At 47.2% G+C, this 27,795-nt stretch overlaps 1 protein-coding gene across 4 annotated transcripts in view; it reads right to left on the reverse strand.

Annotated features, from left to right (window-relative positions):
• The window catches only part of FGD5 (FYVE, RhoGEF and PH domain containing 5), a 115,943-nt gene that overhangs the window by 53,999 nt on the left and 34,149 nt on the right, over positions 1-27,795 (reverse strand). For all 4 annotated transcript variants that reach the window (XM_036332295.1, XM_036332291.1, XM_036332293.1 and 1 more), the window contains one exon: positions 14,896-15,028. In XM_036332295.1, the coding sequence (XP_036188188.1) occupies positions 14,896-15,028 (133 nt within the window). The remainder of the gene's footprint in view (positions 1-14,895; positions 15,029-27,795) is intronic.

A 27,795-nucleotide genomic window follows, 5' to 3' on the forward strand; every position in this document is an offset into this window, starting at 1 on the left:
TTATGTGTTCCTGATGCAGGGCCTTTGCACTCACTGCTCTCTATGCTTGTGATGTTCTTCTCCAGATCTTCTCATTCTTACTTTCTGACGTTTTCAGGTTTCTGCTCAAAGGTCACATCCCATCCTTAGTGTGGCCATCTGTGGCCACCTGACCTGAAGAACACACATTTTCTAAACCTAGGGTTTCTCAACCTGGGCTTTACTGACATTTTGGGCCAGCAACTTTAGTTGCAGGACTATCCTATGTATTGTAGGACTGTTAACAGCATCCATGGCTTCTACCCGCTTGATGAGAGTAGCAGCCCCCAACTTCATTTATTACAATCAAAAATGTCTCTAGGCATTGCCAAATGTCCTCTGGGGGCAAAACCTCACCCCCTGTTGAGAACCACTACCCTAACCCTTTATCTTGCTGTATTTGTCTTTCTTTTTAAAAGATTTTTAAAATTAATTTTTAAAGAAAGAGGAAGGGAGAGGGAGAGAGAGAGAGAAACAATGATGTGAGAGCAAAACATCAATTGGCTGCCTCCTGCACCCCACCTCCCCATCACGGATTAAGCTGGCAACCTGGGCATATAACCTGGCCTGGAATTGAACTGGCAACCTTTTGGTGCAAGGGACCATGCCCAACCAACTGAGCCACACCAGCCAGGGCACTGTACTTTTCTTTATAGCAGGCACACTCCTTAATATTATCCTTACACACAAAATTCAATAAATGTTTGAACAAACTGATAAAATTAGATACACTGCCCAACACGTAATAGGTGCTCAATAAATGAGTTCCCACCCTAGCTAATCCGTCTCTAATAGATTCTTAGTGTTTTCTGGAGACTCAGTCCCTCTGAAGCCACCCTAACAGTCCAGACCCTGGAACCACTAGTTAATCTCCCGCCTGCATCTCATTGCAGCTGTCACGGCATCCACGGAGCAGGAGGGAAACTTGTGAGGCCTGCAGAAGCCTCCAGCCTCACCTGGCCTCCCGCCCTCCCACTGGCGCCGAACTGTGACTCACCGTCTGTCTTCGGCATCTGCAGGGCTAGCACGGGGCTCTGTGGACAAGAGTGGCTCACTCTTCCCAATGCGGGGGCTCCTTCAGAGTCCCACGTGTGAAAAGGATTTGTAAACAAAACCCTCTCCATGGAACATGCATTCTGCCAGGACAGGCCTCAACAGCTAAGAAAACCCTGTGGTCAAGCTTCCATAAAGGGAGTTACTCTGCGGAGTAAGGACGGGAGTCAAGAGGTCCGAAGCTCAGGTTCTTCCCCTACGAAATGAGGACAAGAGTCAAGATGACCTCCAACCTCCAATCTTCCAGGGGCCTGTGATTCAATTCTCATTTGTCATCCAGCATGATGCTGAGAAGGCCTGATTCAAATTCTGGGCTCCACCGCTTCTTGTACCTATGCCCTTGGACAAAAGTTATTTCTCTTCTCCGAGTTCCATTTGTAAAACATGGATGATGATGATGATGATGATGATAATAGTAATAACCTATTTAATAATACAATAGCTAGCATTTATTGAACACTTAGTATGTACTAAGCTCTAACCTTTTTACACATATTATCTCCTCTTCTTTCTTATATTTTTTTAAGGAAAGGGATGGGGGGCTTCATTGGGACTTAAGAAATGGTGATTGCATCACAACCTGAACAGTGTTAGTGACTGGAGAAGGGGGTTCAGGGGCTAGTCCTTGTTGTGGGCCCCGTGCCCAGCATACAGTAGGTGCTTGGTAAATGCGGTAGATTTAGGTGATGGATGTATTCATGGAGGACAGTGCAGCGGTGCAGCAGTGTGTCTAGCTGTGGTCTCCATGTGTGCTGCTGGAAGTGTGTGTACCCAATTGGATGTGGGATTGTGCGTTCGTGCATGCATGCCTTTACACATATTATCTCACTGAATCTTCCTAAAAACCTATGAGGTAGGTACTTATTATCACCATTTTACAGATGAGGAAACTAAGGCACAAGTAAGTCATACCCTTTGCCCAAAATCACTGCTAATACGTGGCAGATCCAAGATTCAAATCGAGAGAGTGTGGCTCCAACATCCCAGCACTAAACAACGTGCCTGGCACATAGTAAGCACTCAGTGAATGGCATCTCTGTTCATTATAGATGATGGTGGGTTTTTCAAATTGGGAAGTACCTGTCTTTACCTGCACTGAAGAGCCAGCAGCAGGAGACTTACACTCCAGGAGTGGCCTGGGCGAGTCTCTGGGCCTCAGCTCTTCTGATTCTCACCCTCAGAGTAGTGCCTACTGCGTATGTAGGAAAGAACTATACCAAAAATCAGGGCACCCGGATCAACATCTCGGCCAGGCCATGAGCAGCTCTGCGACCAAAGGCAAACCCCTCTCAGATGCCTCAGTTTCTTCTTCTGGAAGATGGGGGTCAATAGTCCCACCCTCCATAAGATGATGGATGGAAGTGGTCAACCCGCCCACACTTTTGGTGTTGTCGTCATTACCATTGTTACAATCTCAAAGCTGTGGGCTGGACTTCTGGTAGGGTCGGGGCACTGGCCACTCTGCACGTCCCTTGCAGCCCTCTGCCAGACAGGCAGACTCCGGGTGGGACGTACCGGCCGTCCCGCTTTAGTGACTCTGCCAATGATGGATGTGTCTTCGCCAGCCAGACAAGAGGGAGGCCATGTGCTCCAGGCTCTCCTCAGAAGCTGCTTATGGGCGTTGTCCAACCGGGCCATTTAATATAGATGTTTATTTAACCAGGAAATGAACTTTTGAGGTTGCCGGCAGTGTCCAGGGACAGACTTCTGGGAACAGGGTTCCTCCCAGAGCACGGGGCCTGGGGCGCCAGGGCTATCGCCTTTCTCAGGCGGACGCTGTGGGTGTTACATCAGGTGGCTGCTGGCCCCTCTGTCGGAGGCTGGAGCAGCTTATCACCTCTGTTCTCTAGGGCTGCCCAGTCCTGCACTTCCTCCTCAGGCCCCATGCAAACCAGCCAGGTCACTGCTGACTATTCTGGGACCAGGTCAGGTTGGGAGGGACAGCCCTCCTTTAGGGATCTTTGAGGTTAAACAGTGGGTCACAAAAACAGTTGGGAGTCCTGGCCTCTGTGCTTCACTGTCCAGCCTTAAAATGGGGGTACTTAGCCTCCTTCTACAACAGCAGTTCGCCAAGTGTGGTCCCAGAACCTCTGGGGTTCTGCCTCCCTTTTCCAGCTACATATCTGTGTGAGCCTGGGTTTTCATGAAGGGTGACCAAAACAACAGTTCCAACAGTCTGAATGCAGAAGCAACTAGGAGAATCCAGCTATTTTCTATTAAACCAGACATTAATGATATTTGCAAAAAAAAAAAAAAGCAAAACTAATGTCATTCTCACTACTTTTTTAAAAAACAATTATTTTTCATTAAAAATGCTATTTGTGTTAACATACAATGGGTTATTATTGTTATTTTATATATTTTATTGATTTTTTTACAGAGAGGAAGGGAGAGAGATAGAGTCAGAAACATCGATGAGAGAGAAACATCGACCAGCCGCCTCCTGCACATCCCCCACCGGGGATGTGCCCGCAACCCAGGTACATGCCCTTGACCGGAATCGAACCTGGGACCTCTCAGTCCGCAGGCCGACGCTCTATCCACTGAGCCAAACCAGTTTCGGCTATTATTGTTATTTTAAAATGTATTAAAAGATAGTGTGACTTTCTCATGTGGTAAACATTAATAGATATAACTCATAGAAACAACAACTATTTAAGGTCCTCAATCATTTTTAAGAGTTCTGAGACCAAAGGTTTTGAGAGCTACAGGTAAAGAGGTTGTAACAATCATATAGAATCAGGGATGGAAAAGTTGTTCCTTCTCAGTGAAGAGCAATGGAAAAACGAGGTATCACTGTCACTACCATATTAATAATAATCATTGGGAGAAGCAGGTCAAGAACCCCAGGCTTTCTGGCCTGGCCCTCAGGATAGCCCCAAGCACACCAGGGGCCACATGGTCTTACTTCTTGATGTCCTATCCTGCAGAAGAGGCGGGCCCACCTTCAAAGCTCCTCGCTTGTCACCACTCTCCCTGTTGGCAGGCTCTTGAGTTTACACCTACTCTACGTTTAAACAGCTACCTCTCTTTTCAACCTCATCTCTGCTTGGTCCTGGCCAAGCCCCACATCCTGACTTGGTCTTGGTCTTGGTCTTGGTCTTGCTCAGCTTCCCTTTCCAGTTGCAGCTGTCCTCTCCACCTAGGGTCACCTGGGAACTCTAATCTCCATGCTGTAACCCTCAGCCTCTTGTCTCCGTAAGACAGTAGTGCTCAACCTTCCTAATGCCGCGACCCTTTAATACAGTTCCTCATGTTATGGTGACCCCCAATTTCAATGTTACAAATTGAACATAATTAAAGCATAGTGATTAATCACGAAAACAATATGTAATTATAGATGTGTTTTCTGATGGTCTTAGGCGATCCCTGTGAAAGGGTCGTTCGACCCCCAAAGGAGTCACGACCCACAGGTTAAGAACCTCTGCCGTAAGACTTCCTTCTCAGATATCTACATCCACTCAATCCACCCTGGGCTTGTTCCCACTCAGAACTGTTCTGCCTCTAAAGTGATGAGCTCCTCAGTCCCTATCTTGGACCTCAGCTACCTAGCATCCCTACATCCTCTGCTGAACATGTTGCTTAGCTCATCAAGAGCTCCAGGCATCGACCTACTCTAATCCATCCTCTGCCATGGCAGACACCTTCTGCCGTCTCCTGCAGCCCCAAGTGGCTCCTGTAGCTCCTCAGCACTAGATGACAGGAAGAACTTGTCATCTAGCATTATGCTGAGAGCCCGTGCTCTGGGGCCAGAAAATCTGGTTCCAAATCCTGGGCTCTACCCCTTCCTCTACCTATGCCCTTGGACAAGTTGTTTCTCTTCTCTGAATCCCATCTATAGAACAGGGATAATAATAGTAATACCTACTTAATAATGTAACAGCTCGCATTTATTGAACACTTAGTATGTGCTAAGTGTGGCTCTAAATTTTTTGTACGTATTATCTGAATCCTCCCAACACCCTATGAGGCAGGCACTACCATTATTATCTCCATTTTACAGATGAGGACACTGAGGGACAAATAAGTCCTGCCCTTCGCTATACTTAACCTGAAGACCCTTCCAGCACTTCTCCTGCGCTCCTCATGCCCCAGGGAACCCTATTTTATTCCTAAAATCAGCCTACTTTTTCCTACCTCCGGGCCTTTTTGGCACATGCAAGTTCCTATGCCCAGAATCCCCTCCAGACTCAGTAAGTGTCTCTAGGTCACCCACTAAGACAAGGCAGGCACCCCATGTTCCCTATCTGTCAGCCTCCTCTGCTCTGCAGTCCATCAAAAAAAAAAAAAAAAGAAAAAAGGAAAAAAGAATCATCTCTAGAGAGAGGGAAGAGGCTGTTTCAAGCCTTGGGGAAATATTCTTAAGGAGTCTTCATTGTTTTGAGGGTCCCAATGAAGAGCGCATTGGAGGATTCTGAAGTCACACCTGGAAAAGGAAGAGCACTAGGAAGCCTGACTCCAGGAGAACACTGTCTCCAACGTGCCTCTGGGCACCACTGTCAGGGCCATGATCCTTCCCCCTTGGAACTCAGATGGTGATTTCCAGCACAGCCTTCAAAGGCTAGAAAATTCAGAGAGAGGAGCTCAGAGAAAGATGGCTCATTTTTTATCCTAGCTGTTACTTGTGCTCCCACAGGGGCAGAGAAGGGATGCGGATGGAGAAGATGAGGCAATGCGTGCTAGGACAAAGGGGGAAGAAGTGGGACCAAAGAGAGGCCCATCCCCTGGACCAAGGGGTCAGCTTCTAATTCATGTGGACACCTGCCTTATTCTGGTTATTGGCTAGTGTGAGTCTGGGTTTGGCCTGGATACTTTAAGAAAACTTCTAATTTTGGACAGAATCTTTGATTCTGTCTGCAATGTGCAATGCATTACTAGAAGCATCAAGTTGTCTTGGCACGCCCTGAATGAGGCAACAGGAAGCCTGATTTCTACTCCTGACTGCCTCTGACCTGCCAAATAACCCTGAGCAAAGTGATGGCCTCTCTATGAGCTTTAGTTTTCCTTCCTGTAAGTCAAAGCAATCTCCGGCATAACTGAGACTTTTTACCCATTGACTAGCCACCCCCAATTTCCCTCTCCCCTAGTGCCTGGCAAACACCATTCTGCTCTCTGCTCCTATAAATTTGACTGTTTTAGGTTCTTCATACTGGTGGAATCATGCAGCATTTGTCCTTCTGTGACTGCCTTACTTCACGTAACATAATGTCCTCCAGGTTCATCCACGTGACAAGATTCTCTTCCTTTCAAAGGCTAAATAATACTCTGCTATATGTATACACCACATTTTATTTATCCACTTATCCATCAATGGAAGAAGGTAGCTCTCATGGTAAGTGTTCTTACCGCAACAAAAGACAAAATAAAACAAAGTGATCTGCAAATGCCCATACTAGCTCTCTCGCCTTCCAGGATCCCCAAGTGACCGTGATTGTGAACGGCAAGCTCGGACTGTTGGACAACAGGAAAAGGCCAGTGTGGGGCTTGCATGGCGAACTTTCAGCACCAGGGTTATATTCTAGGTGTACCCAGTGACTGCCACGAAGTCAGGAAGGAGAAAGCAAGGTTGGGTATGACCTTGGGGCCCAAATCATAAACAAGTGGGTGGAGGGGCACTGTGGCAGAGAGGAAAATCAGCCACAGAACAAGCTCTCTCAGTGCCAGGGCATTCTCACTGTCCCCATATCCGGCCCTTTGGCTCCTGACAGCTCCCAAGCCCTCCAAGACCTGAAACAAGTTGTGTGAGACATGTGGGTACATGGACACCTCCCGAACCTTTGAGCCCCTATCCTTTCCTATCCCTTGTGTTCTGAGAGTTTGCCTCCCTCATCCTCCTCCACTCATGCTGGCTTGAAGTATCTCTTTGTGTGACTGTACTGAACATTGCACTCTCTGCATGGTTACTGGGCAGCCGGTGAGAAGCAGGGCTGGAGCGCAGCTTGGCCCCTCACTATGCCAAGTAAACCACACAGAACCAAATAAGTGTTTTCATTTTATTAAACTGTCTTGCATTTAAGTTTGTTTTCCTTACTTAAATGCAGGAGCTGAGTCTAATGTATTCATTTCTTTATTAGTTTATTCTAAGCTATTCACGGAATACTATTTTATGTGCCAGGCAGTAAGGACACAACTGTGAATAAGTCAGGCAAGGTCCCTGTCCTCCAGGGAGCTATTCTGACAGGGAGAGGCAAGTAATATGCAGAAAAACAAAGAATACAATCACAGTTTGAGGTAAGCATGAAGAAGAAAATAAACAGAAATCCCATTGCCAGACACAGCAGGTGAGCAGGGTAGGCCCTCTTAAGGAGGTGACATTAACTTAAGATCTATAGCCAACTGTGTAAAAGGCAGGAATAGTGTTTCAAGTAGAGAAAACTGCAAGTGCAAAGGCCCTGGGGTGAGTTTGAAGAACAGACAGACCTAAAAAAAAAAAAAAAAAACAACAGATAGAACTCATTTTTATATCCTTCATGATATCTGCAAAAGGTCTACACATTTGTTGAATTTCATTTGATCCATGATTAACACAGGGCAACAGAAGATGAAATGGTTGGTGCCAACAACCAGAAGAGGAAACAAAGAGGAGAAGCAGGTCGGAGGTGGGGTGGGAAGATAACGAGTTCAGGTTGGGGTGTGTGGAGTTCGAAGTGTCTGCAGGGCTCCCGAGAAGGGCCTAATAGGGCAGCTGGAAGCTAGAATGTGGGGCTGCACAGCAGGGTCAGGCCAGAGAGTCACCTCTGGGAATGCCATCTAAGTAGGGCTGGCCACTGCCCTGGAACGGGCTGACTGAGCAATGGACACAAAATGAGAGGCAGGGCCAGAGCTCAGGCCTTGGAAAATAAATGTCTCATGTGGCAGCGTAGGGAGAGAACCAGGAGAGGACAGAGTCTGAGAAGCCAAAGGAAGAGGGAAGGCCATTGAGCTGAGTAAGACGGGGGTCTGAGGTGGACAGTGTGGAGAGGGCCTGGTTTGTGGAGGTCAGGGGAGGTCATACGGAACAAATGACAACAATGAAGTGGAGAAGCATGGGGAAGGTTTGAATATGTTTGTGGGCTGAGGAAGTCCTACAGAATTTCTTCCACCCACCTCCTTCTTCTTTGCTCCAGCCACACTGACCAAGTCTTCTTGCTCAAGAAGGTCATTCCCACCAGCCCACCTTTGCACAGCTGTTCTCTGTCAGGAACATTCTGTTCCTAGATCTTCCGATTGCTTTCTCCCTCACACTATTCAGCTCCCTGCTCAGAGGTTTCCTCTTCATCAAGAAGGCATTCCCTTAGAAATCAGAGTCCTCATGCATTGCTGGTGGGAGTGCAGCTGCTATGGAAATCGGTCTGGTGGCCCCTCAAAAAAATTAAACATTGCCCTAATCGGTTTGGCTCAGTGGATAGAGCGTCAGCCTGAGGACTCAAGGGTCCCAAGTTCAATTCCGGTCAAGGGCATGTACCTTGGTTGCGGGCACATCCCCAGTAGGGGGTGTGCAGGAGGCAGCTAATCGATGTTTCTCTCTCATCGATGTTTCTAACTCTCTATCCCTCTCCCTTCCTCTCTGTAAAAAATCAAAAAAAAAAAAAAAATTAAACATAGAATTACCATATGATCTAGCAATTACACTTCTGGATCTATATCCAAAAGAACCGAAAGCCAGGTCTCAAAGAGGTATCTGTACACGCATGTTCATAGCAGCATTATTCACAATAGCCAAGATGGGGAAGCAATTCAAGTGTCCATCAACCTATAAATGGATAAGCAAAATGTTGTCTATACATACAGTGCAATATTATTCAGCCTTAAAAAGGAAAAAAAATTCTGCCTAGCCGGTGTGTCTCAGTGGTTGAGTGTCGACCTATGAACCAGGAGGTCAAAGTTTGATTCCTGGTCAGGGCACATGCCTGGGTTGTGGGCTTGATCCCCAGTGTGGGGTGTCCAGGAGGCAGCTGATCAGTGATTCTCTCTCATCATTGATGTTTCTATCTCTCTCTTCATCTCTAAAATCAATAAAAATATATTTTTTTAAATTTTTTAAAAAAGGAAAAAAATTCTGACATATGCTATACTATATATAGATCAGCGGTTCTTAACCTGTGGGTCGCGACCCCTTTGGCGGTCGAACGACCCTTTCACAGGGGTCGCCTAAGACCATCTTGCATATCAGATATTTACATTATAATTCATAACAGTAGCAACATTACAGTTATGAAGTAGGAACGAAAATAATTTTATGGTTGGGTCACAACATGAGGAACTGTATTTAAAGGGCCAGAGGTTGAGAACCACTGCTATAGATGAACCTTGAGGACACTATGGAAAGTGAAATAAGTCAATCACAAAGGACAAATACTGTATTATTCCACTTGTATGGGGTCCCTAGAGCAGTGAGACAGAAAGTAGAAGGGCGATCGGCAGGGACTGGGTGGGGGTGGGGTGAGGAATGAGGAGTTAATGTTTATTGGGCACAGAGTTTCAGTTTGGGAAGATGAAAAAGTTCTGGAGACAGATGGTGCTGACAGTAGCACAAGTGTGAATGCACTTAATGCCACTGAACTATACACTTAAAAATGGTTATGCTGGTGGATTTTACATTATGTGTATTTTAACATAATTTTTTAAATGGGGGGAAAGGCCTACTGTAACCTCCCTAACTCCCCCCCCCCCCCCCCCCGTCCTCACCCCTGGTGCTCTGTCCTCCACCATCAAGATGTGTTTTGTTTGTCTGGTTACAGCACTTTCACTACCTGTGCCACCTCAGGAGTTTCTGGCTGACCGTTCCTCTTGTTTAGAATGTAAATGCCACCAGGACAGGGAGGTGCCTAGTCTGACTTGTGGCTGCTGTATGCTGAGCCCATAGAAGGGTGCCTGGCACATATTAGGTGCTCAAGGAGTACTTAGTAAATAAATAAATTTCTGTTGAAGAGGAGGGACAGGGAGAAACCGAGTGAGGATACAGAGAGAAGAGTTGCAGATGGGAGGGAATTCATGTTGGAAAGGGGACAAGGCTGTTGTCTGGGAAGGAGAGCAGGCTGCAGCCTGAGGAAGCTGATGCAAGTCTAGAACGGCCTCCCGGCAACCAGGGGAAGTAGCCTTTGCAGCAGGGCCAGTGTGCAGGACCTCACAGGTGGGTTCCGAGGCCTGTGGCATGGAGAAAGCCATGGGGACACTTAACCCAGGCTGGAGACTGGCCCCTGGAAATAACCAGGTCTCCTGGGGACCCTTTAACTTAGGCAGATGGTCAGGGTGAGGCCAAAGGTACAAGGCCTAGGGGCGTGAGGTCTGCAAGGAGGCCTAGGCTAGGCTGACAACCTCAGGTGCAGCCAGGGAGGAGAAGACTTGCATAAATGGGGAGCCACGGAGGGCGTGATGGCAGGAGAGTCTGCTCCAGAGGTAGGCCACTAACTTCTGCCTGGGGTCAGGGGTGGACCTGTCAGGGAAACTCAGTGACGAGGGGTCTCGGGTTAGGGAGGGGCCGCCAACCCCTGGGCTGGTCTCGGGGGAGCTGGTATTTAGCTTGAAAAGTACCCATTAGTCTGAGAACTGGGCTCACTGTCAGGGAGGAGCAAGAGGCCAGCCAGCCTTTGAATGTCTCCTTTCACAGCTAGATCTATTTTTAAGTCCTTCTCATTTTTCCTTTTTGCCCCCTCCTTCCTTCAACCCACACCCTTTGTATGTCTAGGAGTGGGAGAGAGAAAGAGGTCCCATGTGGGTGGACTAGCTGGGTTCAGCTTCCTATCCTGCTCCAACAACCTCTCCCATCCTGACTTGGTCACCCCAAAACATCTAGGAAGGTGGGGCTCACCGCCCTTTATTTTTACATAAACCATATCACACTGTAAGAAGGGTGAGACTCACCCCTCTGTTCCCCCAACCTGACTCCTGAGGCAGGGGGAGGGGTGGGGAGCAATTCTATTGATCACTCACACCTTCTCTAGGCCTGTCCTGGAAGGTGATTGGAGATGGAAATCTGGGTCCCATTTTCCCAATGATGTGATGAGGCACAGAGAGGAGAGGTCTTTACCTTTTGGACAAATAGAATTTTCAGACACCATGGGAGACAAAGACTAAGGAATAAATGCTCCTCCTCCCCAACTCCCACCCCACCAAGTGTCTACAGCAAAAAAGGAGCCGGGAAAGATTGCTCACTCTGGAAGTCTCCCTTCACGCTTGCCCTGAGGCCAGGAAACTTGGGAGCTCTTCCACACTGAGTTCTCTGGAAGAGCCAGGAAGTGCTCTGGAACAGCCTCTTAGGGGTCAGCTTAGCGGCAGGTACAAGGACTGCTCTCTGACCCACTGATTCCCTTCTGGGATCTAACCTGGAGGAAATCTTGCACGTGCATCTAAGGAGGTGTATGAGTAGTGCACTGCAATGCTGTTGGTGACGCAAGCACATGAAAAACACTGTAAAGGTCCCTCAGCAGGGGGATGGTGAAATAAACCACAGCATAGCCATAAAATGGAATACTACGCAGCACTAAAAAATAATTTAGAGTTCTATATACCAATATGGGAAAATATCTAAGAATTTTGTGTACAAACCCAACCACGTTACTCCAGGTTTCTTACAGTTTTAAATAATTTATGGAAAAATAACTCCACAAACAATACTACCCATTTCCCACTCATAATAAAGTATGTAGGTGAATTCATGAGGAAAGTTCTGGAAGGATTCATGCCAAACTGTGTACTACAGTTACCTCCGTAAGGGCACAGGGACTGGGAAGGAGGATTCCAGGGGACTTCAACCTTCACCTGTAATGATTTCATATGCTACAGGGAGTTTCTAGTAGAGCACGCAACTTTTAAAGGTAATTTCGACTTTGGCACATGATGAAAACTTCACAAAGAAGGAGGAGAGGGTGGTGGGACAGAGAAGCTCAGCCTCGTTTGATAGATAAGAAGGCTGGGCTCCCGAGAGTGAACTGACCTGCCGTGGGGAATCAGGACCCGCATTTCTCCCTCTGTGCTCAGAATGACAGGATGCTCCTGTCTCGACCCGGGCTCCCTATGTAGGCCCCACACCTGGCTGGCCACACTGGCCTGTCCCCAGCGGGATGTAGCAGAGGCCCCTGACTGAGGCAGGAGCTGCCTTAGTTCCAGGACTTGGCATTGTGGCCGAGTCCCACGTGAACTGAGGCAGGTTGTTTCCCACCCGAAAGCTCTGACCTTTGTGTGTCCTTTTCCTGTGTGTCAGGCATTGTTCTCCGTTTCCACAGTCATATTTACTCTCATAACTATTCGGAAGCAGTACTGTGATTGTATTCCCGATTTTGTAGATGGGAAACTGAGGAACAGAGTGGTTAAGAAGTTGCTCAAATCACTCACCTAGCAAGAGGCAAAGCTGGGTGTGAACCTCTTGTTCTCTATGCTATCCTGCCTCTTATAAGCTTCTTATTCCTGGGGGTGTCCAAGGAGCAGCCTGGAGACCAGAAGGCTAGTTTGCCGATCACCAGTGTCCAGGGCTCTAATACCTCATGTCTTCACAGGGGTCCTAGGAGGCCAGACCCTCCCTTCTCCCACTTTCCCTCTGCCTCTGCCTCAGAAACAACAGATCGTTATTATGCCCCTACCATGTGGCCGGCACTTTCCCATCTGTGTTCTTATTCAAATCATAGCCCAGCAGTTACTATTAATGCTCCCATTTTAGAGACGGGAGGCTGAGATGCGTGAAAGAAAGCGACTGGTCAACGGTAACACAGCTGGAGGGGAGATGAGGATGATTCCAGAAGAAGGTCTAACAGAGAACTCTGTAACTGTGGTAAGAAGCCGACACGAGGTGGGGGACCTTAGAGCACAGAAAGTCACATCAGTTCTTCAACTCTTCCAGACAGGGTACCCACATCCGATTCGGATCTCAGATTCAGACCACATTCCCAAGAACTACCATAATTTTTCTGCTCCCAGGTCCCATGACCTCAGGGATGCCCAGAAAAGGCAAATCCATCTCCAAACAGGCACAGGCATGCTAACTCAACATTCCCCTTCCTTCTCCCCAAAAAGCCAGTGGTACCTTTCTGGGAAACAGGGAGTGGTGGAGAGGTAAGAGAAGGCCCCCAGGACTGCAGCAAAAGACAAACACTGGGCTTGGAGCCAGCCAGACCTGTTTTTGAATCCCGACCCCCTCAATCACTAGCAGTGTGGTCTTGGCAAACCACTTAAACTCTCCAAACCTCTGTGTCCTCAACTGTAAAACAGGGATGATGGTACTGACTTTGAAACTGATAGAGGGAATAAAAGAGATAACAAATGTGGAAGCGTTTGGTGGCAGGAAAGCACTCACTCTCTATCTAGAGGGGGAGAAGCAGGGACAAGAGTGAAAGGGGAAGGGGATGAGGGGCCAGGTGGGAAAGTCCCCTTCAGGGTTCCCCATAGCACTGGCTAGGTCACTTTATGAAAGCACTGTATGGAGAGATAAATGAAGTTTTAAAAGAAATCAGGGGTATAAAAACAAAATGAAAGACATAACCAGTTATAAAATGCTGGGTGAGGGCCAGGCACTCCTGCTGAGTGCTTCCACACGAACAGTCTTTCATCAGTGTGACACACCTAGCCTAGGATGGGAAGGAGATGACAAAGTGTGGAAGACAGACACAGGACAAGGTGCCTACAGGAGGTCTGTCAGATAGGAGGCAGTGTTCCCCTGCCTTCCCAGCTACTCCTCACAGGCAGACAGGAGAGGGGCCCAGAAGACGGAGTAGAGAGAATTTCAAGCACCTAACCCTTCCTAGCCTGTCCCCCTATAGCAGGGGTGTCCCTGTGGTCTCAATTCCTGGCTCTCATCACCCTGAGATATTTCCCTGGTAACACTGAATAGCAGCTGTGTGACCCTGGGCAAGTTCTTTACCTCTCTGTTTCTTCAAATGTCAAATATGGACAGAAATTCTCGGTTTCCAGAAAGGGAGTATGGAAGGAATGAGATGATGTCAGTGGATGGGAGTGAAACAGGCTCGCCATGAGCACCCAATCGTGAGCACATATATTGTGGATTCAAACAACTGAGGATCAAAAATATTCTTAAAAAAAAAATCACAGAAAGTTCCAAAAAGCAAAACTTGAATTTGCCACACTCTGAGCACTATGCTGAAGGCACATGAATAAAATGATACACAGGCACACCCTGCTGTAGCCTCTACACAAAGACAGGTCATAGAAGGGACTTGAGTAGCCGTGGATTATAGTATCTGTGGGGGTTCTGGAACCAATCCTCAAGGGTACTGCAGGACAACTGCAATTACCACCATGTACCAATGCTCCATTGGAAGGTCTGGGTCACCACTGAGACTTGGGTCCAAGGGACTGTCTGCCTCCAAACAAAGGGCTAGGCAGCCCTTCTCTCAGCCCCACCTCCTAGTGCACCACTGCAGGGTATGGAGAAACCAACTGTCTTTCCAGATTTCTGGACACAGTTAAGGAAACTCATTCATTTCCTTTAACTCATCTCACCCTCATGTTCCCCACTTTGCAGATGAGAAAACTGAGGTCCAGGGGCCCATGTCATTAGACTCCAGGCCTGTCTTGATTCATTCAAGAAGCTTTATTCTAGTTCATCCACAAAGGTTCTGGGAAGCCCAAACTTCCTCAGACCCACGAGGTATCAGCAGGAGCAGTCGCCCTTGCATCACCAACACAGGATCCCGTGTTTGCCATGTGTCTTAATGCTGCAGCCCCAGCTGCTCTGTGATTCAGCCTCTGTATCCAGCGTGGGCCTGGCTGTTTGCCAACAGCTCCCTCCACATCAAAAGGGGATGGAGTGGGTCCTTTGCCATCCTCTCTCCACCTTCACATCTCTGATCCCCCACATCCCATGGGCCCCTTACCCTGGGTGGGGCACCCTACCTTGTTGGTGAGGCTGGGGTCTCTTGGAGCACTGTCCTCCTCCTCCGAGCTTCCCTGCTCTTCATCCGATGTGAGGTCCTCCTTGGGGGCTGCGGCTGAGATGGGACAGACCTTGTAGGGTTCTGTGTAGGCACTGGGGTCAGAGCAGAGGAGAGAAAAGGTTAGAGCTCTGTGTCCAGCAAAGACAGTGAATAGGCCAGGGGCCCAATTAATGCTATAAGCCAATAACAAGTGCTCTGTGTGCAGAGAGCTCTGTGCCCTCATGGAGACTCAGAAGTGAGTAACATGCAGACACAAACCTTTCTACCTGCCCCCATTCTAGTCATGCTGGCCTCCTTTTAGTTCCTTGAACATGCCAAACTCTGCCTCAGTGCCTTTACACATGCTGTCTAAGACAGATCCTTCTCCTGTTAGATACAAGGCAGGCTCTGATGCTAAAGGAAGGTAGAAATAATTACTATGAGGACAAGAGATATCCAATATGATTGATCTGGTGGTCTAGACTGGCTGATCAGACAACAGGGTCAGTCCACAGGTGGCCATGTTCTCTGAGCTTAAGAAGAAATGCAAGGATGTGGTAGACAAAGTGTAGGATACACATGCCGGCCCCTAATCCCAGCTTGCCATCAGCTAGGTCATGGACAAGACACATCTCAGGGTATTCGTTTCTATCTGGTCTTCTTGGGGATAATTCCCATCTCACGTTCTTGGCAGATGTTATGAGGATCAATGCTTAGAAAGCATATACAGTTGACCCTTGAACAACACAGGGGTTAGGGGTACCAATCACCTACGCAGTCGAAAATCCAAGTATAACTTAAGTTGGCCCTCTGTATACATGGTTTCTAACTGGATAGAAAGTACAGTTGAGCCCTGACCGGTTTGGCTCGGTGGATAGAGCGTCGGCCTGTGGACTGAAAGGTCCCAGGTTCAATTCCGGTCAAGGGCATGTACCTTGGTTGCGGGCACATCCCCAGTAGGGGGGTGTGCAGGTGGCAGCTGATCGATGTTTCTCTCTCATCGATGTTTCTAACTCTCTATCCCTCTCCCTTCCTCTCTGTAAGAAGTCAATAAAGTATTTTTTTTTTAAAAAAAGAAAGTACAGTTGACCCTTGAACAAACGTGTTTAAGTGTAGTATAAACCCGCGCTGTTCAAGGGTCAGCTCTACAGGTATGATAACAATCTCATATCTATACTGCTATGACTACTATGTAGGCATTCCATTAATTAATCCATAGATGCATTCAATAAATATTTATGATTGCCTGCTTTATGTCAAGCACAGAACTAGACAACCAGTAAAACACAAGTGACTAAAGCAGATATGGTCCCTGTTCTCAAAAAGGAACAACTAAATGTATGATCATAAATTGTAATAAGTAAAGGATGGGAAGGAGATGCTTTCTTTTATATTTTATTTTTTTAAAATATTTTATTGATTTTTTAGAGAGAGGAAGGGAGAGGGATAGAGAGTTAGAAACATCGATCAGCTGCCTCCTGCACACCCCCTACTGGGGATGTGCCTGCAACCAAGGTACATGCCCTTGACCAGAATTGAACCTAGGACCCTTCAGTCAGCAGGCCTACGCTCTATCCGCTGAGCCAAAGGCGGAAGGAGGTGCTTTCATAGAGAATAACCAAGTGGAACTGTTTAGATAGTTCAGGGAGGGCCTCTCTGAGTGTGAGACCAGGAGGAGAAGGAGCCAGTTTTGTGATAGCACGAGGACGTGTTCCAGGCGGGGAAGGCAGCTATGGAAAGGCACTGAGGCAGCAAAGAGCTTAGCATGTGACACAGACCAACCTGGAGAAGAATTCTCCCTTCTCGACTTCCAAGCCATCCCCACAGGGGAGGCTCTGGCCCCATAATATCCTCCTTGCCCTGATCCCTGTTCCTGGCCTCCCGCTCCACACAGCAGAGTAATTGTTCTACAGTAGAGATTGGCCATACCCCTCTCGTGCTCAAAAATCTTTCAATGGCTCCCTCCCGCCTTTGGCAATGTGGTCCCAGACTTCTCACAAGACTTCTCTTCATACTCAAAATCCAGGCATCTAGTCTTATTAACACATTAAGCGCCCAGCCTATTTTGTCTTCCGGACGGAAAGTATAGTGTCAGTCACCGGTGACTGACTGGGCGTTTAATGTGTTAACTTTTTATCACACACTTATTCCTGCCCTCTGGGAATGCCAGCATGATGGAGGGATGGATGGATAGATGAATGAATGGGAGGAGAGAAGGAAGCATCCACTTGCTGGTCCACATGGGGGCCATGAGGCCAGAGAGCTCAAGGATAAGGTGGCCTGCGATGGTGGGGCCTGCTCCTGCCTAGGCGTCTGCTGACATAATGTATGTGTGGAGGGCACTTGTAACTGTGCACTTGCGTGCAGAGGCCAAAACTCAGTCCTGGCCCCGGCTGAGCCTTGACCCTGAACCCTAGGCTGAGCCAAGATCTACTTTACTATCCAACTGGCTACTCCGCTGGTTAGACCTTTTTTTCTTTCTTTTCAAAAAAATACTTTGTTGGCCTTTTTCTTTCAAACTATGAGAGCAAACCACCTATTTTGCAACAAGCTATATATCACCAAGGTGTATGAGGCAGGAGAGAGCCCGCCAAGGACCTCCCTACACCTCCTTCACGGTCAGGGACCACCAGTTCACTCCACTAAGGAGCTGTCTGTCCCTAGCTTAACGGTCAGGCACACTGCACTTGCTCAGCAGGCTCAGAACCACATTCAGGAAAGTGACTGCATGGGCTGGTCTGAGCTCTAGCTCCCCTCCCTCGAGAGCCACCTGCATCGATTTGCAACCATATGTCCAGCAGGCAGGGAGTAGACCCTGCTCTCCCCTTAAGGGTCACATGACAAATCTAGGCCAACACATGTTACCTCTTAAGAGGAATGACTGCATTAGGCCCCATGACTTCCTGTGGAGGATTACCAGTAATGGTAAGAGATGGAGCAGTTCACTGTGTCCTAAACCATTCCTCTTCATCAAGAAAAGAAGGTACATGCCAGGCCTTTCCTAGAATGTGTTGAAAAGGAGGAAAGGACTCCCCAGTCAAGCTTCCCACAGGGTGGTGGTGTCACCACCCTCCTGAGCAGCAAGCCAGAAATCTGCGCGTCTCCTTGCATAGCCAGCCGCCCCTTAAGCATTAAACCTCTTCCAGTTTTACTGTTAAATATCTTTCACCTCTGCTTGCATCTCTACCCTAACCTCTGTGGTCCAAGCCATCTGTTGCCTGGACAGACATCTGTAACAGCTGCTTTCTGTTCTTTCCCGTCCCACCCTGGCTGCCCTTCAATCTGTTCTCCACCCGGTGGCCAGAGGGACCTTGTCAAACCCAATCTGATTGTGTCACCCTCTTGCTTAAATTGTTCAGGGATATTCCAGTGCTGTTGAAATTCAAATCCAACAGCTAAGGCTGTCAGGCAAGGCTCTGCTCAACTTGGGAACATGGGAAGGTGGGTGTCCTTGGGCCCTGATGCTTGCTGTGAAGTCTGTCCAACATCAGATGCTGCTGGGCATCACAGAACTTGGGGGCTCTGCCTCAAACCAGGCACAGGACTGTATTCCATGGAGCCCCGCTGAGCCCTGGGTGACACTGGGGAGAGAGCTCATGAAAGCCACCTCCCCAACCCCAGGGAGGGGGAGGCACTGGGTCAGGGTCACATGACAAATCTAGGCCAACACATGTTACCTCCGAAGAGGACTCTCCCAATGCTCAATCCCATTTTATAGACATGAAAACAGAGGCCCACCTGGGTTCCCTCAGAGTGCTGAGGTGTGGCATGGGATGTGAGGTTGCAAGGGCAAAGCAGGTTTCGTTTTTGTTATTTGTGCTGTCTTTTATTTTATTTTCAAGAGGCAGTGGATTGCAGAGATGAGAGCTCACACTCCCATGTTAGATTGCGTTCCAATTCTGGCATGTCACTTATTGGCCATGTTTAACTTTTCCAAGCCTCAGCGGTGCCTAATTAATTGAACAGCTGAGGGATTCAATGAGTTATTTTATTATTTACCTACTGTTGTCTTAAAGTCAACTAATTTTTAACATGTGCTATTACTCTGGTCCCATCCTAAGTGATAATACCCATGAAGTCACACTGTGTGCTCTTCTAACACTTTAAAACAGCGGTTCTCAACCTGTGGGTTGCGACCCCAGGCTCAGAACCACCCTTTCACAGGGGTCACCTAAGACCATCCTGCATATCAGATATTTACATGACGATTCATAACAGTAGCAACATTACAGTTATGAAGTAGCAACAAAAATAATTTTATGGTTGGGTCACAACATGAGGAACTGTATTTAAAGGGCCAGAAGGTTGAGAACCACTGCTTTAAAATAAAACATATAGTCCTAGTCGGTTTGGCTCAATGGATAGAGCATCGGCCCGCAGACCGAAGGTTCCCGAATCTGATTCCGGTCAAGGGCACGTACCTCAGAAGCAGGTTCCCCAGCCCTAGACAGGGTGTGTGCAGGAGGCAACCAATCAATGTGTCTCTCTCACATAGATGTTTCTGTCTCCCTCTTCTTCCCACTCTCTAAAAATCAATGGAAAAATATCCTCAGGTGAGGATTAACAATAAAATAAAATAAAATACACCATATAATTATTAATCTATAACATCTGATTCAAATGATCTTGCTCAGCATTGGAAATTCCCAGATCTCACAGTGACCTCTGACCCACCAACCATCTGTCCTCAATCCAACCTCAGCTTTGATTAGAAATGTGGCCCATGCTCTTTTAATTCTACTTCTTCTTGTAACTTCTGTTTTCTCAAAAGATCCCTAAAACAGAAGTCAGGAGGCAAAGGTTCAGGTGCTCTGATGTCATTTCTGACTTTTTTATTTCACTGTGAACACAACAAATGAGGATAAATTTCCATTAAAAATGTGCTTTCACAACAGAAAAGAGCAAGTATCATCCAGTGTCTTTGAAGATTCAATGAAAGTTGTAGTGACAGACCTTGGAGAGAAATCAGTTAAATAAGCAAACCAACACATTCTGATTCTAAGACCACAAGTGTCTACAGATCTGCTCCTTCAGACCCTTGATAGTTGTTACCAGGCTGAGCTTCACACCCAGGGAAAGAAAACAGCTCTGAGAAATGTTTCCTTGACACCTTCTGTCCAAATGCTCTGGCAGGCAGGCTCTGGCAGAAACTCGTGTCTTGGGTGAGTAACCACTTCTTCCCTTGAGGAAACTGACTAGGAACCTTACATACCACATCCATCTCCCCGGTCTGTAAACATACAACTCTGAGATGGATTCCTTTGCACGGTATGGTCTAAGGAAGACTGCAAAGCTTTATATTTTTGGCTACCTGGTGCCTGTCTGTTTGGTTTTTCAATCATTAAACACACACACACACACACACACACACACACACACACAAAACACCTATCCAGAGCCCTCCATGTTCCAGGCTCTGTCTTATAGGTACTAGTGGAAAACAAATACACAATGTTTTTGTTCTATGGCCTCTCTAATGAAAATACCTATTATAATCATAACTAAGTAAGGTGTTGTTTCTAGACAGCTTCTGTGCATCTACCAATATATTACACATAAGAAAGCCCTCTAACTCAACCACTGACCCATCTATATCCTCTTCCATCCACTCACCCACCCATCTGTCCATCCATTCAACTTCCCATCCACTTAGCCATCTATCCAGCCATCCTTCCATCTACCCCCTTAGCTATCCAGCGATCCAATCATCCACCCTTCTACCCACCCATTCCCTCACTCACTTATTCAACAAATATAGATTAGCACCTACTTCAAGGAGCTATCTCATGGAGGAATCAAAGGTGACTGAAGTACTCTCTCTGGCCTCAAAGAAAGTATAGTACAAAGTACTGGTTAAGAGGGTGGACTCAGAAGTCAGACTGCTTGGTTTGAATTCCAGCTCTACTTTAAGCAAGTTGCTTAACCTTCCCACGCCTCAGTTTTAATTTTTTTAAAATCTCTACATCAAGAGTCATGAAAGATGCCAGGGAAACAGGCAAAAGAGCCACATGGTCAGGGCTGTAAGTTTAGAGACCAAGGGGCCTACACTTTGGCATCAGATAGAAGAGAGTCACTCTGTAACTTAGGCAAGTCACCCAACCTCTCAGTTTCTTATCTGTAAAGTGGGGAAGACTATGTAGGTTCATTGTGGGATTAAATGAGAACATGATAGAGACACTTCCTGGCATGTAGTAAGTCCTTTCTGGCTAGCCCAGAAGAGCCTGCACAAGGCCCAAGTTATAAACCCCCAGACTGATCTCCAGGGAGCTGTGTCCTCCCTCTGGGTCAACTTGTGCTTTAAAGGGAACATAAATTAAAGCTGCCCAGAGCTCATTACCTTAAATGACCCTTCAAATGAGCACAGTCCTTTCCAGCAGGCTAGAGTCATAAAAGGACATGTGCATCCATGTGGGGAGACCAGCACTTTGCAACCCAGCCCAGGGCTATCCAACTCAGCCTATTAAATCCTGTCCTATGATACTTGCTGCGAGTCATAACCCCCAGCACAGCCAAAAGGGCCTAATAACTCATAAAAAAGGAACATTTCCCCCACTAGGGATCCCTCAGCAGGCGCTTTGGCCCCAAAGTCTGTCCATGCCGGTGCTATAATATGTGTGAAGGAGGCCAGAGTGCAGATGCAACATCCTTTGGCTCCTCCAAGATAGACTAGGACCTTTCTAAAGCTTGCCAGCTTGGTGGGGAGGGGCAGGAGCTTCAGGGATGGGAGCTGGAAAGTCTGAGATGGAGAAGACAGGATGACGATTTGGCGAACATGACTATCCTAACTAGCAGAGCGGCTGGAAGAGTTTGGAAGTAGAGGGAGGGGAGGGCTAGGTGCACAATCAGGGATTTCCAAATCTTCAGACATTCAGTCCTGTCTCTTGCCTCCTTCCCATTCCACTTTCAGAGTTCACTCAAATGATCCTTCTAGGCCTTTCCCAGCTGGCACCTTCTGCTCTGATGCTTCCTTGTCACTCAAAACTGACCCCTCCCATGCTTCCCTTTCTCAAAGGGACATTGGGATTTTCACAGGTAGAGCTGTCTGCACTGTAGCTGGGAACCTTCAATCTGATACAATGGAAAGAGCTGAAGAGGAGAGGGATCCAAAACTGGGAGTCCTGGATTCATCTCTAATCTACTGCATGATCTGGGCAATAGGACCATCCTGTTGGGTCTCAGTTTGCACATCTGTGAAATAGAGGTAGAGAAACAAAACACTCAGAAACAAAACGCCTCAGTTTTCATTTTTTAATTTTTTAAAATCTGTAAATCAGGAGCCATGAAAGATGTCAGGAAAATAGGCAAAAGAGCCATGTGGTCAGCGCTGTAAGTTTAGAGACCAAGGGGCCTGAACTGTCACATGTGAAACTGTGTGTTGAGGTCAGACTGCATGCATCCCACAGCATGGAGGCCAGGCTCTGAGAGCGGCTGCCTGTCTGGAGCCTCCTCACTTCTAGAGTGAGGCTTTGCTCCATTCCCTCTTAGAGGGAATGCAATCTGTATCCAGGTCAGCCAAGGGATAGTGCTTGTAATGGTTCCCAGAAACAGCACTGAAGGAGAGGCTTTTTAAAAAATTTAGTTTCCATTTTTCACTAAGTAAAAACAGAAGTATATCCTTGCTCTCTGACCTGTGACATCTCCACCCTTCCTCTTAAAACACAGTGTCAATGGTTTTATAGGGATTTGTTTTCTGTTATAACATTTTCATTGAGTTATAATTCACATACTATAGAATTTACCCTGTTAAGATGTACAATTCAGTGCTTTTCAGTATATTCACAGAGTTGTGCAACCATCCTCAATCACCATCTAATTCTAGAACATTTCCATCAACCCAGAAAGAAACCCCACACCATTTAGCAGTCCACTTCCCTCCCCACAATCCCTGGCTAATCTACTTTCTGTCTCTATGGATTTGCCTATTCTGCACATTTCATATCAATGAAATCAGACAATATATGACATTCTGTATCTAGCTTTTTTTACTTAGCGTAATTATTTCAAGACTCATCCATGTCCTAGGACCTCATTCCTTTTTTTTTTTTTTTTTAAATATATTTTATTGATTTTTTACAGAGAGGAAGGGAGAGGGATAGAGAGTTAGAAACATCCATGAGAGAGAAACATCGATCAGCTGCCTCCTGCACAGCCCCTACTGGGATGTGCCCGCAACAAAGGTACATGCCCTTGACCAGAATCGAACCTGGCACCCTTCAGTCCGCAGGCCGAAGCTCTATCCACTGAGCCAAACCTGTTAGTGCTCATTCCTTTTTATGGCTGAATAATATTCCACTGTACCACATTTTGTTTATCTATTTATCTGTTGATGAACATTTGAATTGTTTCCACTTTTTGACCAATGAATAATACTATGAACAAGTATGTACAAGTTTTTGTGTGGACATATGTTTTCATTTCTCTTGAGATATACCTAGAAGTGGAATTGCTGTGTTATATGGTAATTCAATGTTGAACATTTTTTTAAAAAAATATATATATTTTATTGATTTTTTACAGAGAGGAAGGGAGAGAGATAGAGAGTTAGAAACATCGATGAGAGAGAAACACAGATCAGCTGCCTCCTGCACATCTCCCACTGGGGAGGTGCCCGCAACCCAGGTACATGCCCTTGACCGGAATCGAACCCAGGACCCCTCAGTCCGCAAGCCGACACTCCATCCACTGAGCCAAACCGGTTTCGGCTCAATGTTGAACATTTTAAGGAACTACCGGACTGTTTTCCACAGTGGCTGTGCCAGTTTACATTCCCATCAGCAGTGCTGAAGGTTCCAATTTCTACACATCCTCATCAGCACTTATTATTACCTGTCTTTTATATTTTCGCCACCCTAGTGGACTTGAAATGGTTATAGGATTTTCAAAGAAATTTGTTTTCCTTGATTCCAGCTCAGTCTGTTCCCATCCCAAGCAAACACTGCCGTTTTTCCTAGCCAAAGTGAAATATAACTGTGACTACAAAAGGCTTTCTTTTCAGATAATCAATTGAGGTTCAGAGGTCCATGGAGAAAAATATTATGATTAGAAGATCTGCGGAAGCCTCACAAAAATGACAGACTAATATAAAGAGATAACATACAAGAAAAAAATCATATGCTAGAGCTCCCAACCCACCAGTACAGAGGTCTCTAAAGTCCTGGCTTTGAGAAACAATATGATGTGGGCAGCAGAGAAAGGGTCCTGCATTTTTGGCCCTTAGCAGTAGCGTGCTGTTGGAACACAGGCCTGGCCTCACTCTGACCACTGACCCGAGCATTTTGGCCTTCTCTGCGACCACAGAAGAGGCTAATGATAAACGGCACAAGTGTTGGAATTCCATCTTCTGAGGTCAGGACCCGGGTCTGCCACTTGTCAGCCCAATGACCCTAGGTCAGTTGCTTAACCTCCCTGCCTTGGTTTCCTCATCTGTAAAATGGAGCTGGTAACAGTAATTACCTTTTCAGGGTTTATGAGATGATGTGCATGAACGAGGTAGCTGGACTGTTCAGCACAGTGCCTAGCAGTTTTATTTGTTACAATCAGTTTGATCTAATGGCAAGGGCTGAATTAATCAGGCATAGCTTTTCAAGGTCTTACAGACTGTTCTAGGCCCACCTCTGACACCAACTTGTTGTGTGACACTGGGTGAACCCTGTCCTCTCTCTGGGCCTCAGTTTCCTCATCTGCAAAATGGGCTCCATGGTTGTTGATCCTGAGCACCCAGCCCAAAACACAAGGAAACTGGTACACATCTTCCCCCTGTTGTCTCTGCTCTGGGATTCAGGCCACAGGGGAGGCGGGAGGGGCAGGGAGCCACTGCTGCCACCTGGAGCAGCCGGAAAGGATGCAATGGCTGAAGATTCCTTTGAAGGGCACTATAATTCCATAACCACACACCACATCTGAAGCCGCCAGGAACTATGAGAGGGGTAGTTTGTGGTTTCTGTGTGTGGTATCTGAAAAAGTCACCCTGTCCCACCTCTCCCTTCCACATGGGCACAGCCAGCCAATAATAATAGCAATAGTAGCAGCAGCAGCAATAATAGAAGCAGAAGCCAGAGATTTTAGGGTGTTTACTCTGTGCCAGATGCTTTATGAATTCTCTCCAACCACTGTATCCTGTAGGTAGCAACATGCCCATTTTATAGATGGAGAAACAGGTGCCAGCAGGGTAAGTGCAGAGCTGGGGTCTGAACACTGGGAATCTGGTTTCAGAGCCTGTCCTACAGAACCTACTCTATACTGCTTCTAGCAGCAACAGCAGCTAATGTTTATTGAACACTGAATGCATCTTATGGATTATCCCATTTGATCCTCTCCACCACTTAATAAGGCAAACACCATTATCATCCCCATTTTCCATCTGGGTAAACTGAGGCTCTGTGAAGTTAAACAGCTTGCCCAAGGTCCACTCTGCTATTCCTCTTCCATAAACTTTTCCCAGACAGAACCATAAGCAGATGACTTATAGCTGGACCTACTCATTAGACCCATTCATTCCCCTGGTTCATTGCTGCCTTCCCTGTGCTGGGAGACAGACATGCACATGTGCCAAAGGTGCCAGGACACAGAAGTATCCACAGTGCAACCGGCACAGGAGGGCAGGAGCTGAAGGCCTTTCTGACATGCATGACCATATGAGTCACACGTGGCCAGAGTGGAATGCTTAGATGAGGACATAGGAAATCAATCACACAGAGCCAGACAGAGACAAACACACTAGGGCTCAGATCCAGAAGGAATGGTGATGAAGCAAGGGCAACACACTTTAACCCAGACACACAATAACACACACGCACTCTCGTCACATGGTTTATCTTATGGTCTTGTTGAACTGCATCCACTTCCTTTGCGTCAAATGGGAAACAAGCATTTTCAGAAAAATGCTTCCCTTTGTCAAAGGCCTTTAAGATCCTATAAATCCACCTTGCTTCTCCAGGGCGGGGGCTACAGCCGAGAACAGATGCCTGGGACGTCTGCTGACCTGACACCCTCACACAGGCCAGGGCCCCAATGCCCTTGCTGATGGAGTCTCCTCTCCGGACCCAGTGCCTACCTCACCTCCTACTCCAGGAAGCCTTCTCTGACTACTAATGCAGGTCTACCAGGAAGATAGTAAGGTGTAAGCTTCATACTTGCATGGGTCTCTTTCAAGGCTCTACAAATTATTTTATATTCTTAATTGCATAATCTTTTTCTTAAAGAGACCGCTCCTCCCAAGTTGGGTAAGCTTCAGAATCTGCCCATGCCCAGCCACACCTACTTGCACAGGCACCGTACATGTCCCAGTACCCACAAACACCCCTCATCTTAGCTTTTGACAAGATTTCTCTTCCTCACCAAACTTGAGCTCCTTCCTGACAGTCCACCATGTTAAACTCTGCACTTAGCAGGTGCTCACTTAATACCTCCTGGTTTTAACTGACTCATGGGGAACACCTCCAGCCAGGTCCCTGTGTACATCCGTGAACAGACACAGATTGAGATGTACCCAAATCAGCTCTGCCCTACGTGGTGCTGGGGGTACAGAGGTGAAGGAGATACACCTTATCTGCCCCTAGGGCACTCATGGCCTAGTGGGGCTGCACACAGGCACACAGATAGGAGACAGGCGATGAGTGCTTTGAGACAGCAGCACAGAAAAGGGATCCTCAGTCTGTGTGTTGCAGGGGAGGGAACACAGGAGGGTTCTAGCCCAGGGTGAGATCTAAGCTGAGTCTGAAGGTTGAGTAGGAGACAAAGAAAAGAGTGGCAAGGGAGAACCTTCCAGGGAAGTTTACACAAAGGCACAGAGAGGAGAAATGCCAGGGCGGGAGTATGGGGAGCCACAGTCACCCACTATGAGGTAAGGAGGTTTGGGAGAAGAGGCTGATGAGGCAGCCGGGGCCTCAAATGCAGGGCTAAGGCACCTGGACTGTGTATCCCAGCGGTACTGGCGAGCATCAAAGGGTTCTAGCCAGGAGAAGGACCTGACCAGTTGTGCTCCCTGGCAAATTCATCCTGCCCACCTGTGAACAGGGAAGGGAGGGAGACACCCTGGAAGCTGGAGACCACGGGAGGCTGGTTACAGTCTGGGGAGCCCGTGGCAAGCCTGTGGGATGAAGACGAAGGTGCAGGACATAACAAACTAGTATCCTCATTTCACACACGAGAAAACTGAGGCTCTGAGAAGCTCAGGGATTTGCTCAGGGTGACCCAGCTAGCAAATGGCAGTCCTAAGACTTAAATTCAGGTCCTCTGTTCTCAAATATAATTCTTGCTTCTTCAAGGGTGATTTGGAGCATGTAAAGCAATGACGACAGTGCCTGACACCTGGCGTGGATTCAATTAAGTTAGTTTCCTTTCCAATTTTTATTCAGGCTTAAAAAAAAAAAAAAAAAAAAAAAAACAAAAAAAAAAAAACCCTTACTTCCAGTATAATCAACACAGGACCCATTTTTTTTACAAAATTTCAATTTACACACTCTTCTTAAGGGACATTTCTGTGAGGTCAACCTGTACTGCCGGGTTACAGGGCTGAATGGGACTGGCCTGTTCCTTTCCCATCTTGTCCTCACAGCTGGGCTGTGGGCTCCACAAGGGCAGTGAGCTTTGCTGTGCATTTATTAGGGCTGCGACAAGTCACCCATTTAACAGGTTGGGAAATTGAGGTCCAGAGCCAGAAGGAATAGAAGTAGATCTACCACTCAGCTCAACACTCTTTCCACTGCTCCAGGAGCCTCCCATGGGAGGAGGGGTTTTAGAGGCCTATAGGTCTTGGCAGTCTAGTGGGGAGGTGGGGAGAGGAGGGATTGGGGTCCCTGGGAAGTGAGACCTTTCTGTTCAACACCAACAAAAAGCCTCATTCTTGAGGTGAGAAGAGGGGCACCTGCCCTCATCCCCA

This window comes from Myotis myotis, unplaced genomic scaffold (genome assembly GCF_014108235.1).
Source record: "Myotis myotis isolate mMyoMyo1 unplaced genomic scaffold, mMyoMyo1.p scaffold_m19_p_13, whole genome shotgun sequence".
Taxonomy (NCBI): Eukaryota; Metazoa; Chordata; class Mammalia; order Chiroptera; family Vespertilionidae; genus Myotis; species Myotis myotis.